General features: G+C 34.2%; 1 protein-coding gene across 1 annotated transcript; it reads left to right on the top strand.

Annotated features, from left to right (window-relative positions):
• Window positions 1-12,384: 12,384 nt before the first annotated feature.
• On the top strand, window positions 12,385-16,441 carry LOC108970516 (opioid-binding protein/cell adhesion molecule homolog). Its single transcript, XM_018935957.1, has 6 exons — window positions 12,385-12,403; window positions 13,544-13,641; window positions 15,334-15,832; window positions 15,896-16,177; window positions 16,235-16,303; window positions 16,359-16,441. Exons 1-6 carry the CDS (start codon window positions 12,385-12,387, stop codon window positions 16,439-16,441), a joined length of 1,050 nt encoding a protein of 349 aa, XP_018791502.1.
• The last annotated feature ends 209 nt before the right edge of the window (window positions 16,442-16,650 follow it).

Here is a 16,650-nt window from a genome sequence, read left to right on the forward strand (position 1 = left end):
CAAAAATGGAAGAAATCGGATAATAACCACGCCCACCTCCCATACAAAGGTTATGTTAAAAATCACTAAAAGTGCGTTAACCGACTAACAAAAAACGTCAGAAACAGTAAATTTTACGGAAGAAATGTCAGAAGGAAGCTGCATCCAGGCTTTCTTTAAAAATTGAAAATGGGCGTGGCGTCCCCACTTATGGACCAAAACCATATCTCAGGAAGTACTCCACCGATTTCAATGAAATTCGGTACATAATAGTTTCTTATCACCCTTATGACATGTACGAAATATGGGTGAAATCGGTCCACAACCACGCCTTCTTCCAATATAACGCTATTTTGAATTCCATCTGATGCCTTCTCTGTATAATATATACGTTAGGAACCAATGATGATAGCGGAATAAAACTTTACACAAATACAGTAGCTGATGCGAGAGTATAAAATGTTCGGTGACACCCGAACTTAGCCCTTCCCTACTTGTTTTAAATAAAATTTACTGTTTTCAGTTATAAATAGAAATTTTTTCAGTATCGGCACAAAGGCACAAAATTATTGATCTTGGAACCAATCGTGTTTTCACTTTTCTTAGCTCCAAATATCTTTCAAAATGATTTTCACTGATCCTGATCCGATATCCTAACGATGCCAGTAAGATCTCTTATTGTTAGTCGTCGATTCTCAAGCACCAATTCCTTTATTTTATTGACGTGTTGATCATCAGTTGATGTTTATGGCCGTCTGGTATGTATGTTTTTTTTTTTTAATTTTTACCAATCAAAAACAAACAGTTACCACAGAAGGCCTTATACGAAATTCTGAACGTTTCAGCACCAGTAATTTGATTCCGCACACAAAATTTAATTGGGCTTCTTTGTTGAACAGTTTCACTCATCGTAAAAATCGCCGTATGCACTTTATGTACTACAGGAAAACAAGCGAAATTTAAATTAAAAAGTCTTACTATTTTTGCTCACAGTAGTATGTTTATGATTGTATTCTTACTCTACCTAATCATGTTTATTTTTGCCTTAAAGTGTTTCAGCTGACTTCAATTAGCCCTTTTTATAGAATTGTGTCATCATTTTAACGGCGTTCAAATTCATGAACAGAGAAGCATTCATAAACATACACCTTAACACACCATTGATTAATAGTTTATCCTTTTATAAACCAAAAAACAGAGAGTTAATATCATATCATAAATGCCTTATCAGAATTTAAAGTAATTTGTAAGTATTATATATTTATACAATTTGTTCGTTATCTATATCTTAGGATAGAAAGGCTTCTCTCGTACAATCTAAGAGAACAAAAGTTAGATAAACATCAGAAAAAGGCGCCTATACAATTATTGTTCTTCTTGTTTACACAAAATACAGAGGAACATATGTATTTTATTGATTATAAGTCAATACTTTATACAAAAATATAGTTATTATCTTAACATATCTTACCGAGATTTTCCACGTGAAATATCTGCAATACACTCATTTGAAGACATAATTAATGCCGTGGTCTCAACTCTTCATCTCACACGGTTTAAGCTTCAACTGTCTTATCAAGAAATTTATTCAGTGATAGTAACTCTTCTCAAAAACCTTTCTTCAAAAAAATATTTCATATATCAAAGACATATTTTTAAATATTTTATTTTCTATTATATCACTTGTTAATGTTTTATGTGTGCCAACATTTTTAACACAATATTTTATGGTAAACACGAAATTTGAATATATATTTATAATATATGTTTATTTGAATATTTTTGAAAATATATGAAAATAATGTTATTTCGATTATACAGTTATAATCTGCATCCGTCATAAAATTTATTTCGTTACTATTAGTCCACCCGTTTAACCTCAACACCAACTGTTAACATTATTAAAAATTTCAAACGATGTGTTTTTCTATCAAATGAAATCGAAAAGCATTGACACGACAAAACTGTCGCAATTTCAATTCCATAATTTTTGTCTTGGATCTAGTTTTTATTGTTGCATTCTTTCAAATAGCTAGCATATGTTTTATAAGATCTAGTCTCTGCCATATTTAGTTGCACATTTTAAAAATCTGTAAAAATGTTAAGAGAACATTTATTTTTCATTACTATCTAACTCGCTTATAAAAAAAGTTCTGCTTTTGACACTACCAATTTCCACTTATACTTAACTTTTATCATAAAGAATCTGAGGCTACATTCGCCAAAAGGAACATTCATTTCGCATAAACGAATTTTTCTAGATTTAAAATATTTGAATATTTTTAATTTTTAATTATTTCATTACTTTTAATTTTTAATAAACATTGCCGATATCCAAGAAGGCGCATAACATTACCTCCCTCCTTCGACCTTATTTCGTGGTCTAGGATCTTTCATATACTCTTTATTAAGAATGAAGTTAAGCTAATCGTTTTGAAGGATTTAGCCAGTGAGTAGTCCTTACTTCCTACTTTCGCTGTTCTCCTTAGTTCAGGGATATACACCAGCCCCCGGCTAGCTCTCATAAGCTGAAAAAAGTAGAGCACTAGAACCTGCTCGACCTGTTGCAGAAGTGCTGGAAAGCTAATCTAAACCAAATTTTTTTTTCTAAGTCAGTACAAATTCACTTTATAGTACTTCCTATTTATGGAACTTCCTACAAATATTAAACTTACGTCACTATGGTATTATAGGAAATATGGTCATTTATTTAAAAAAATCACCACTTCTTATGGAGTATCCATATACGTAAAATTAATATACCCAAAATTTGCTATAAAGTACCGTTACGATAAACCACAAATTAATAAAAAGATATATCGCCGACAAGCGGAAGTGTTGCCGCAGTGTTGAAGCAGCAAATGGAAAATCTTTTTTTTTTTTTCTGGAATACTTCTTTCCAATTTTTTACATTCAGTAAATCTACTTTTTTTTTTTTGCATCTTCACAAACAAGCCGAAAATGCAATTACCCACCTTCGCACGATAATTTTCAGACATCGCTACATGCATTTACTACATGCAAGCCACATTGCTACGCGGTTGAGAGGTGTAAAATAGTTACTTCACAGGGCAATCAGGGTGATCCCATTTTTATGTGACAAAGACGAAATTTGAACAGAAAATAATTCAGAATGTTTCCGTTATTGATTGCAAATTCCAAATGAATGGTTGGTCACAGTTCCCTATTACAATTAACTTTTTTTTGCCTCAAATTATCGATGAATATTTTAATGAATTAGAATTGGTGTAAAAACTGTACTCTATTCTGGTTTGTAAACTATTGGAAACTATATTTTTGGGATATGGAGTTTTCAAGGAGTAGAGAGGTAGCATTAACAGCTTTTAAAGCATATGTATGTGTTTGACGTTTATGTTCAGTATACTTTGACCAGTTACGCTGCAAAGTTTATACTGGAAATCACCCTCTACGACCTTCTTTACATCTAATAAAAATATTTGTGTGTTGTGATTTCTACATAGAAGTCATTGTAGTTTAATTATATTTTTAAACTGAAGATGGAACAAACGAGATTTTTTATATACCGAATCATATCAGGGATTGACTGGAGTCAAAGCGCCATTTGATTTGGATCCGTTCGACTATTTCGAGAGAATAGATTAAATCAATTGGATTGACCATCATATTACTGGCGCAATATAGTCGGTATTGTTCGACAAAGTAGTGGAATTTCGGACAGGCAAGATGTTCTACATGAGACGCAATTACGTAAACCTTATTGTTGTGTTGATTTTAAATAAAGGTTCGAGTATCATTTATTCTCTTGACTTTCCTGTACCTGTACTATATGAAATATTCAGAACTAATACTGATTAATGAAAAAAACGAACTCATATTTCTTTAAGAAGTTGGATCACCCTAATGCACTTTCATATATTATATGTATGTGGGACCACTTAGCGGCATAAAAATGGCAATTTTCGTCACTGCAACGTAAATCAATGCGTTATTAAGGGGCAAAATAGCGTTAATATTCATACTAGCCTCATGCGATTGATGGACTGAATAGCTGAAGACCGATTGGCCGGTTAAGTGGCTGACTAAGCTAGCGCGGTGTTTAGATGGGCTTGTCGGCTCAGACATGTAACTATCGTCGCGCTAGCCGGCTACAGCTATCAAATGAGCCTTACCATTGAGGCCGCAGACTAGCAACAGCCTTGCAACAGGGTGAAAATGTGTTCCTTTCTCACATTCTTTTCTTTATATTTTCAAATTTTCATACGGGAAGCAGACAATTGCGACTTCCTTTTTTCGCACCACAAAGAATGAAGCACAATGAATATGTATCAATGATGCCGTGAAGCAACAACCGCGATGGAAGTAAGTGTTTAAGTTCTTTGTGAAACTGAAAATGGAATAAAAAAAACAAAGTGTATGCCGAAAAATCACATTTAAATGACAATTTACTTAAATATTTTCTGTTAATTTACATATCTATTTACAGTTATAATTTACATATTGCCTATAGGATTTAAAAAGTATTAATAAATTGAAAGTCTGTTACTCTTCACATTTGTTTAAATAAGTGTTAAACTATTACGAGGCAAGCCAAAATAAGTAAATCAAAACTCAAACATGCAAACTACAGTGAAAAAGCCTTATACCACCCTGACGCCACTTCTAGTCTTCTTTAATGCCGCCAAAACTACTATGCACTTAAACTCGTAGTCCGTGATGTCCCGCTGCTTTTACTGCATAACCCCTTCTTAAAACCATTATCTTCCGCAGTTCCTTCCAAATGTACAAATTACATTCTCCGAAATGTTCCCGTTTAGAGCATATGCAAGAAGAAATTCTGCAGCAAAATATGCTGAAGAAACCACCAAAATCATATTTGTACGTATGTGTGTTTATATACATATTTTGACATAAGTCTAATAGCTATGCTTGCTTATGTAAGTAAGTCGCAGTTTCATTATGCTAGGTCAAAGGCGTGAATGCAATGAAAAGGCGCGCACCATGACGTATGAGTAACCTATGATTTGCAATCATGTTCCAAACCTGCTCACTTGCAATATAATTTGATTATTGCATGGCAGACCATTATGGTGGATATACTAGTACCCTACGTTTTAAGTTTTTGAACAACTCAAATCATCAGCGAGCACTACATTTTAGTTTATAGTTGTACTTTGCGCAATTATTATTTAGAACTTTATGAACAATAAGAAACCATTGAAGATTGAAATTCATGGCAGCGTTTTCGCCTTTACTCGTCATTACTCGACATATTTTGAGAGCAAAACTACGGCTTTTCATAAATACCACGACATTTCGGGTATTCTCACCTTAAAACAACGGGCAGTTAAGGTTTGAAATTAAACAAAACACTTGCATTCAACACAAGGTGTTTTTGTGCACAATTCACATCACCAGCGGCACTAAGAGTGACAAGCTTTGCATTTCAATTGTTCTTGTACAAGAACCTTTATAACACAATTGTTTTAGATCGCATAGCAGGTGATAAATTATAAAAATTAAAAAAGTATCAAAGTATACAATATGTGCCCATTGTTACTATAGGTAATTTTGGTTATGGACTTGATTACTCGTTTACCAAGCGTATATATAGCCATCTCTATATTCATACCACAGTACACGTCAAAACTACTTTAACAATATTCATCTGCATTTGTTGCTGCCTATTCTGATTAACAATTCTAACTGACTTCCTATTAGAAACTGTCGGCGAAAGGTTTTAATCATGAACTCATCATCACTACTGAAAATGTTTCGTGAAAACCTCCCCATTAGCTAGAATTTTTCGGAATGTCATTACATAATAAAAGTTAATGTTAGCCAGTAAAAAGCAAAACTCCCAAAATGACGTGCATAACATCGGTGTCAAGAATTGAAAAGTCAGCCAGACACATAGATGTTAATACAAGAATTAATTTTCAAAAGGCGCATGTCTAAATTTCACAGCTATCTGATCCCTGTTTTGTGGATTGTATCATTTTAAGTGAAGCAACTTTTTTTATTGTGAAAAAAACTGATAAATAGGAAAATAATTCCCCAGAAAAATCAACCATCAGGGACTAGTTTGCTAAGTTTAGATGTGGTGAAATGAGAACCGAAGACGGTAAACGCTGTGAACGCCCAAAAGTGGTTGTAAAAATAATTTGATGTTGATCGAGACAGCAGGCACCACCCTACCATTTACGAATATTTGGGTTTGAGAAGGTACAGTATGCAACTCTGCCACTACTCTTAGTTAGACTCGAATGTGGGTAATTTTACGTTGGATTTTTATACCCTGAACAGAGTTTATTAAGTTTGCCACGAAGTTTTCAACACCCAGAAGGAAGCGTCGGAGCCCCTATAAAGTGTTTATATGTATGTATAAATGATGAGTATGTTGAGCTGAGTCGATTTAGCCATGTCCATCTGTCTGTATATATGCGAACGAGTCCCTCAGTTTTTAAGATATCGTTCTGAAATTTTGCAAACGTCATTTTATCTTCACTAAACTGCTCATTTGTCGGAACTGGCGATATCGGATTACTATAACATATAGCTGCCATACAAACTGAACGATCGGAATCAAGTTCTTATATGGAAAACTTTCGCATTTGACGTGGYATCTTCACGAAATTTGACATGGATTACTGCTTAAGGTAATAATATAATATACGAAAAAATTGTTCAGATCGGATTACTATAGCATATAGCTTCCATACAAACTGAACACATAGTTTCTAAAAAGAAATGCAGCTGTGAGGAGTATATTAGCTTCAGTGCACCCAAAGTTAACGTTTTTTCTTGTTTCAGATTGTATCTTCCACGAAATAGTTTCGCTTTGAGAAGTCCAGAATTTTGTTCCAAAGTTCTTCTTCGATAGTATGTGGACTCACTGTAAAGGAGTACTCCGCTTCTCTCAACTTGGTTGTCAGCCAATTCCTTTTTTCCAATACGGTATCTGGGAATCCATGTTAGCAACATGTTATGGACTCCTATATTATTGTCAAATTTATTTCATAGAATGAAATTTTCTTAAATACTACATTACTATGACAACCAGTTTCCCTTTTCAACAATCACAATGCCATAATGTTAATGCCATATCTCTTTTGAAAACTGTCGATGGGCACTGAAAGTTTCGATTATGTTCACACTAGCCCTGCACTAATTTATTCCGCTTTTTTACTTATGACAAGGAATGGCGTGAAGAGCAGAATCACTTCCAATGCATGGTTTGCCACGTTCACCATTCCAGTCTCACATACAAATTCATTCGAAGTTGCTGCATTTAAGACTCAAAGTAGTGCGAAGATACGATGTTTGGTATACGGGGACTAGAAAGAATACTGACCGACTTCGATCCTTTTTAGATGATTATGTCGAAAAAATACGAATTATTGTTAAAGAAAACTAGGCTTTACTTTAAAAATGTTTTCTTTTTCAAGTCCTTCGAGTTTTAATTTTCAAAACTCAAATTCCTTTTGTAGAAAATTTTCGGAATTTTGAAAAATATCAGATTTTTAATTCATCGCAAATTCTTGTTTGCCATAAACTTACTATTTTGTATAGAAATGTGCAAAAACGATGTACATATAATGCCTTATTCTTATCAGTCCATTTTTAGCTCCATGCTACAAACGCGCCACAGTCTGTAAACCTCAAAACAGATTTTGGATGCCCGCAGCCGTATCTAAATATTAAATTTAACATATTTAATTTTTAACACACAGCATAAGTATAAGATAAACCAGAAAAATGTGTCTCCTTCCACTCCGAGACTTTGCATGGTTGATGCTACATTTGAAATTTACCACTGCCAGGCCTGTTGAGCAGCTAAGCTGTTAATTTATATAATTGCTTCCTCTACTTTCACCACGACCTTTGCATGTTGGTATTTCAAAACTTTTAAATATCAAAAAATAATTGTCGCTTGTAGACATTAATAACGACTTAATACTTATTAAAATATGCCTCAAATTTATAACGGATGCTCATTTCGAGGTCAGTTAATTTTTGTTGCGGCCATCTGGATATCCTTACATTCCACCCAAATTTATTTGCAACGACAACTAATTTTTTTCTTTAAGCTTGCTAAGATTTAATTATGTATCTTTTGCAAAGTAAGCAGAAATTTTCAATTTATTGGAGAATATTTGTGGAAGATATTATTAAGCCGCAAAAAATGCAGAATATTAAATCCTAAGAGCACATTTGAGTATGGAAGAACAAAGTCATTTCCTTATGACAAAAAAAATAGCCGGAAATCGTATATACCAAATTCATGATGTACCAAGTAAATAGTACACACTAATATCGAAAAACACAATGAGCATCACGGCTTGTTTTTCCCTCCATTCCAATGATTATTGACTTATTTGCATGTCAAACGCATAAATCAATGTCTCATCGGTTATAATGCTCTCCATGAAAGTGAGATCGGAATTCGCACAAACATTCAGCTTTATTGGAACTAATCGCACAAAAACGTATTTCATACACAAAATGTCGTTCACATTAGCAGTTATAAGTTAGAAGGGAAAACTCGTAAAATTAGGAGTGTCGTTGATTGATCTTTGATTTTAGCACTTTTACAAAACTTGAATATGCCAATCAACCTGTCATGAAACTTATCAATTGTCTTCCTCGAAGAATACAATTATAGGGAAAATTCATTACCGATTCAATATCTTCAGATTTAAACCTTCGGAGAATGAAACTTTCAAGAAGATCGTGGAATATAGGAGTAGTTAAAATGTTAAACATAGTCAAGCTTCAAGTTCCAAGAACAATGTAATTTCAGTACGAGTATTTGGCAAGAAAAAATGTTAAGCGGCTTACTTAACTTCTACAACTCATTTCTAGGGCTTCTAAATCTGAGGAATATCGTGAAGTAGAAAACTAGAAAGTAGTAGTAGAAAATTCTTTTGGATTTGAAATCAAAGACTGTTTGAATTGACTTTATTATTTTGGTTCTATTAATTCGCAAATCCTTCGGCCCTTATTGTTAGAACTGAATTTCTAACTCATTGTTACTGGGGCTATGTCAGACAAAGACCAACATCTCGCCCCACCACGTTTTTCAGTATGGTGGCACCTTATATCGCCAGTAACACATCAATATTTGGTTTTTAACTAGTTGGTTAGAGCTAAGTATTCATTGTAAAGCATTGCTACTTAAAAAGTATTCTAACGATAACTACCATAATTGTCAGGAATATTTTGTGATATGCTTGGGACACAAAAACTTCGTATGGTGTTGGTGCCTCAATTTCTGGCCTGTTGGACTGTACTACTCAACAGCGTGGGCGGTATTTAAAGCAAATTTTATGCAACAAAAAAATTTAGCCGAAAAATAAATATTATCTTTGTAATTTTAAAAATCAAGAAATTGCTTTAAAGGATCCATTGAAGTGTTAAAAATACTAGATAGAAATCAATATATTTTCCAAAAAATGCCGACCATTGCTAGGAAAATTAGAACTTAGTTGCTCGCATTCGCCTCAAAGTTATACCATATAAGAAAACATGTAGATATTTGCTTTAATTTAACCCTCATCTTGACGGATACTTGGAATGTCATATAGAGTACCAATGGGCCTGGCTGGACCCAAAAGTAAACCTAACATCATTTTGGAGAAACTTTAATTTTTTTATTTCAAATAACATTTTAAAAACTCAAATAAAGTATTCACGAAAAGCAAGTAAAAGAATGAAAATAGAATTAATTTTCCTTTATGCACTTAAAGCATTTGTAATAACATTTTGTTGACATACAGCATCTGCGCACTCTTGGCAAAAGAACCTTGTTTTACGACGATGTTTGTCTTGAGCATGGCATAAGCTGCAGTTCCTTTTCTTTTCTAAAGTCTCACTTTTGGTGTCTGTTAGCGTATTTGGGTGTTTCTGTAAAATAAATTTTGTAACTTGTAAATATGTTTGCCCTATATATATAATATTACTGAATACATACCTCAAATTTTCCCAAAATATCTTCAATTGCGGAACGGCAAACGGAATGCTTTATTACATGTATATTGTTACGTCTCGACTCGATTTGCGGATGAGCTAACATTTCGCACAAATCATATAAAAACTTTCTACGAGCGTCTGATTTCGTGTAATTATTATTTTCTTTGCATATAATAAAACTGCCTAATGCCATTACATCAACAATATTATACAAAGATGCAAGAGTCCATCTCTTAGTTTTTCTATTGGTAGTGTAATGCGTTAGCATTTGGTCCATGACATCAACACCAACTTTATTTTTGTTGTAATGCATTATTGCTGCTGGTTTTCGCTTGACGCCTTCAACTTCCTTATCGTAATGTACCGTGGACAGTAATATTACCGCTTTGTTTTTCTTAGTAACATATGAACAAATGGCTACGTTGTCTTGATGAAATCCAAACTCAGATGAAAGAACTGCCTATTTTTCTTTGCCTACTATTCTTGTTTTTCTTCATTTCAGGTGGGATACATGCTTTATTGCTTCGAAGGGTTCCAACGAAGGACAGCCCCAAGCTTATTATTCGCTTACATAAATTTATTTTTTTATAAATGTGAAAAAAAATTATACAATTACATAAATTTAAAGTGGAAAAAAAGTTGTCATCTACTATTGTGCGCCCAGAATTTGAATATTTTGAAACCAAACGTATAAGCTCATTTTCCCCTTGGTTCTTTGCTCTCCCTTCGTTGGGCTCTTTTCCGGTATAGATATTTCCACTCAAAGGACAATGAGCTTTTGCGTCACAAGCCCACCATATTTTTATACCGTACTTAGCCGGTTTTGAATTTATGTACTGAGTAAATTTCGTTCTACCTCGATACGGGAAAAGTTGTTCGTCAACAGTTATATCGCTATATGGACGAAAATTCTTCTGGAGATTTGCATTTAGAAAGTTCCAAATATCTCGTATAGGTGCCGCTTTATCTGTTTCTAAGCGGAAAGATCTAGTGCGACCGTCATCAAATCGTATATAACGGGATATGGTCAAAAACCGACGGTAAGACATCGTTGCTCTGAAAATTGGCAACTGGTTTGTTTTCCATAAAACTGACGCAGCCTGACTATTGTTATTGGTGACTCCTGCTGCTATAAGAATGCCTAGAAAACCTCTGAGCTCCGTTTCTATAAAGTTTTGCCATTCTTTCAATTTGTTGGGATTTTTAAAGTTCCAGTCATTGGTTTTTTCCGTACCGTAATTGTTGGTTTTGCTTACAATGATGTATGATATGTTTGGTGTAAAAAACGCATCGAAAACTTCAACAGGCGAACATGATGTGATTGTCGATCCACCGGATGAACGCAGTACATTATGAGAGCGAACACGACTACTTTGAGGTGCTGCCTTACTCCAAACGGTCCCATCTTTGCCAATAAAGTTGATGGTACCTTCATCAGTATTCAAATCATCGTCGCTATCTGTGCTACTATATTCTTCAGCGACTTCAATTTCATGTTTAGATCCAACATCTGAGGCTTCAAATTCCAACTCATTTTCTATTTCTGAGGCGCCGAAATCAAGATCATTATCATCATTTTCACTGTTGTTTTCAACCTCTTCTGCCAAAGAATTTGCAACCAAGTCATAAAAATTTGGATCACAACGCGGCACATTATCATATATGAAATCTATTTTACTCATTTTTATTCAATAAATACACACTTTAACAGAATACCACCGATTATTCATTACTTGAATGTGAACATCACTTTTCACTTCTAACTTCAAATGACAACATCTAACATGTGAAAACCAACAATGTTTTTGATAACGGAACTTTAAATTCAAATGAGCAAAACAAATCATGAATAGAATAACAAGAGAGCATTCCAATTCATACAAAAGTATGTTCCCGTTGCGTAATGAGCGCATGGGTCTGGCCAGACCCATTAGTACTCAATATGACTTTTAGGTTGAAACTATAATTTAAAAACTATTTATCAATTTTTATAAATATATATATGAACAAAATCATACTAAAATATATCATCTAGGATATCATGAAGTATTGAAACATAAACGTGTATACTAGTATATGAAATGGCGATTTAAAGTTCAAAGAAGTTTGGCTGGACCCATCAGTACAAATGAGGGTTAAGAACGCTTAATACTTCGCCAAAATTTAATTGGAGTTTAAAAATAAGCAAGTATAATGCTTCGCTAAATCGGTAAACACGACATATGTTCCTATAAACTACCTAACTACCCCCAACTTCGTAATAAATGCTGCTTTTTCAGTGTTAATGACGCGTCTAGCGGTAAACTTCCAGTTACCTTTGCATGTGTGCAACATTTTGTCTAGACATGTGTGTGTTAAAATGTGTTGGCAACGAACTCCCTAAGGTATATCCTAAATTACGCTTAACCTCTTAGGGCATATCTTTGCATATGCTTATAGCAATCTTATTGGCAAATGGGCGAAAAAGAATCTGGTAGTTTCAACATTTGTTAAGTGTTTACGCTTATTATCACGGCATTTTTCGCTTATATAACATAATAAAATTTTGCGGTTTGTTATGCTTTGTTGTATCGAAAATATGCACATGACTTTGTATGTTCCCAGTAGCGAGTACAATTTGGTTGGACGAAGAATATTTAAAAAATTTTAAAATTGTCTACTTTCTGTGGCTATGAAATAATCCGAAGAGAGTGGTCAATGACTTATAATAACGATAATAAAATAAACATCGATTCACCTGCTTGCCTATTAATCAATATAAAAAAGTGATCCGAATAAAACCAACGGACACAAGATATTTTTACTAACCGTTTTTTTTATCATTTGTTTATTAAACTGAGAAGAGTACACAAAATAAATTTCAAAAAAAAAAATTTTTTTCATCGAGTTATGCGTTCTTGAAGAAAAGGGGGGAAAGAGGCCGTGTCCTCATCGACATGATTTCTACCCTTGTCGTCATCTGAAAAATAAAACAATGTTAGATTCTTATGAAAGTCGCTATGTCATGAAGTCGCAAAACAAAAAAAAAAAAAAATTTCATAAAATGGCTATAATTTTGAAAATAATTTGAGTTTTAACAAATCCTATAACTTTGAAAATAAATTGAGTTTTAAAAAATCCTTTTAGGGAGATATTTTTGAATATCAAAACTATCGAATTTTTTCAAATTTCTAGACTAGAATACCCCCTTAAAGAAGAAGTCATAATATTTCCATATTTCTTGCCAGCGAACGAGAGCAGAACGAAGTTACTGAGGGTCAGATCTACGGTGAATGTAAAACTAATTTGACGCATAATGCTTGCATTTCCCTTTAATAGCTTTAGGGTGGTAGTTATCCCGATCAACTTCATTTAAGTATCCTAAGTTGATGAGCTCAACCCGAAATCGTTTTCCCTATCCTGACGTCGCTTCAATTATCTATGGTAGCAGAGCTTTATAAAATATATTAAATCTTAACAATAACAGATATTTTATAATACACTTAACATATTGCAATCACAAGTATTTTTACAATACACTCACTACTTATTTATTTTCCATACATCTAACTTTCATCAGCATTCCTTAGTCTTTTTTACAATATTAATTATATCATACTATATTTTTTTACAGCCGATCCCAAATTTAGTGGACCTATAAATAATGTAACGACACCGGTTGGACGTGATGCGACTCTCACTTGCATCGTACACGACTTGATGTCTTTCAAGGTTGGTTAATTAAATTTTCATTTATTTTCATTTTTTTGACATCTAGGCCTTCCTAATGTCGATCTTATACATATATAGCAAGATTCCTTTTATACAATGCCCAATCTACACCAAGTCCATTTTTACGTACCTTATTGAACCGTCTTCTGTTTGAACATATGACTTCGGATAACTCCGGTGTCTACCAAAGAGATTTCCTCTTTGCTTCTGAGTTTTCAGAGAATAAGAGCTTTCAAAGACAAACCTACATACAGAACTCATCGATCGCGTTGGCAGATAGCCTTGTCCTTCGACCTGGCGTAACAAGAAGGACTGATCGAAGCTTCTTTCCGTAAAGGTCCCAGTCCGTGTTTCTAAAGTTTCCATATGGTTCTCTAACCCGATCTGCTCTGTCCAGGTTACAACTAATATAAATACCTACGATCGGAGGAGGAAAGGTCATTAAGAACCATTCATTTAGAAATTAAGGGAGGAGTTGTCGGTCGACGATTTGCCCTCAACGCTTGTTGTGTCCGAAAGAGACGACTCCCCACCCATGCTCGTTTGGGCCTTCGTCTCCTTCTCTCGTCTCGCTCGTGTCGTGAAAACTGTTAGTCAGAATTAAGATTACTATTATGAAAATCTATATCTTAAATTTGTTTGATCAGTTTTAGTTTCAGATATATGCTATAGTATGTCGGTCCATAAATTGTTAATAAAATGAAAAATATTTAATTCGATTCAATATTTCTTTAGTCGTCTTCAAAGCTATCCCGATCAGATGTATCACCACTGTATCGCTTATGCCATCGAATTTCGAATCAGTGAATTTTGTTTTATCTCATCGATCGATTGAAAACGGGTGGCAATTTTAGTTTGAGGAACAAGAAAAAATTACACGCAACCAAATCTAGTGAACACGGTGGTTGACCAATGGTATTCACTGCGGTTATGACTTAAATTCGGTCCCAATGAGCGACTGGCGTGCTGTTATAAACTGAAATTAAAAAAGTTTTCCATATAAGGACTTGATTTCGATCGAACGGTTTGTATGACAGCTTGGAGAGAAAAGAACTTAAGCAAAATTTCAGTTCGACATCTGAATAATGAGGTCCTACTTCGTGTATATACAGACAGACGGGCAGACCAAGGGACATGGCTAAATCGACCAATCGATTTGTGAAAATTTGGTATTTTTGCGTGATCACGCGCCCTTTCATCAAATTAACAAGCGATAGCTCTTTTGCATTAAAAGAATTGGAAAACAGGGGTTATCCTCATATCTTTATTTCTTTCTTTACTGACATTACGTAATCAATAATGATATTTTCAATAAGCTCAATTTCAAAAATTGAAAGCAAGTATCTGCCTTTGATGAAATGAATTCCCATACAACCTTTGACTTGTTAATTTATAACATTAATATCGACTTGATTAGACAAAACCACTCGGCAATCCTGAGATCCGGACTTATGGAAAATGCCACAAAAGAACAATGATATCATAGAATACAAGCTTTACGATGTCACCGTTTGAACCCAGACTAGTCATTGCTTAGCACAAGTTCTGTATAGTTAGAAATTTGAAAGAAAGTATGACACCCCAAAGGTCAATTGTTTCTTTTGTAAACAAATCTGCACTTACAATAATACCACTTATTAAATAAACACAAGATAAACGTAGAAACTTATTAAAACACTATATCATTTACAGCTTGCGTGGCTAAGAGTGGACACTCAAACCATTCTCAGCATACAAAACCACGTCATTACGAAAAACCATCGCATAGGCATTAGTCACACAGAGCACCGTATCTGGCAATTGCGTATAAGAGATGTTCAAGAATCAGATCGAGGCTGGTATATGTGTCAGATAAATACCGATCCGATGAAAAGCCAAGTCGGCTATTTGGATGTGGTCGTGCCACCCGACATAATTGACTATCAAACCAGCCACGACATGACTGTGCAGGAGGGACAAAACGTGACTCTAATATGCACTGCTACAGGATTGCCAATACCCACGGTCACTTGGCGTCGTGAACGCGATGTTCCGTTGTTACAGACTGCCGATGGAACTGACATTTACAGCATTGACGGTACAAATTTGACGCTGTGGCAGGTGACAAGAGAAAGTATGGGCGCATATTTGTGTATAGCTTCGAATGGTATACCACCGACTGTGAGCAAACGGGTACTACTTGCTGTTAATTGTTAGTCTCATATATGTAAGTATGTAGATATTAATAAAATTTAAAAAATGGTTCCACTCTCAGTTGCACCCACCGTTTGGACGCGCTACGACACCATATATGCGGGTTTCGGTCAAAAGGTTACCCTCGAGTGCATTTCCGAAGCTCACCCTACGACTGTTAATCTATGGTTGAAAGGCAAGGAATTTGTTCAGAGCGGCACCTATGAATCCGTTACTTTGGATAATGTTTTCAGAATTGTTATGCGTTTAACTATACGTCCCGTTGTTTCAAAAGATTTTGGGGATTATCACTGTGTGGCGAAAAATTCGATGGGTGAATCGGAACGCATCATATCTGTTAGACGTAAGTAGTCGGAAAATAAATAAAATGTTATATTTTTTTAAAGTTATTGTCTTACAGACAAATCCAAAAAAAGCGTCCATCATACACACCAGGATGGAAAAGATAGTCACTTGATTTTAATTGAAGGTGGAGGAAATATAAACGAATTTTTCTTAAAATAATTAACTGTAATTTCTTTCAGAATACACCTCTCTTGCAACATCAGCGTCCTTACATGTCAGCAGAATTTTAATATTTTTAACAATGACCTTTTGGAAACTGTAACAAATTTAGATACAATAAGGTTGAGGAAATTGTAATAAAGGTTCGAGATTCCCTAATTTTAAATTTATTATTTTAATTGGTATATTTATGTCACAATCATTATATATTAGTCCAAAAATATGAATTCTCTTTTTCCCAGAAATACGTTTGTGGAAAAAAGGATTTTTCTCCTTTGTTATTATCTTATTTTTCCCAGCAATACATGTGTA

This window comes from Bactrocera latifrons, unplaced genomic scaffold (assembly GCF_001853355.1).
Source record: "Bactrocera latifrons isolate USDA-ARS-PBARC rearing strain unplaced genomic scaffold, ASM185335v1 scaffold_30, whole genome shotgun sequence".
In the NCBI taxonomy this organism is placed as follows: Eukaryota; Metazoa; Arthropoda; class Insecta; order Diptera; family Tephritidae; genus Bactrocera; species Bactrocera latifrons.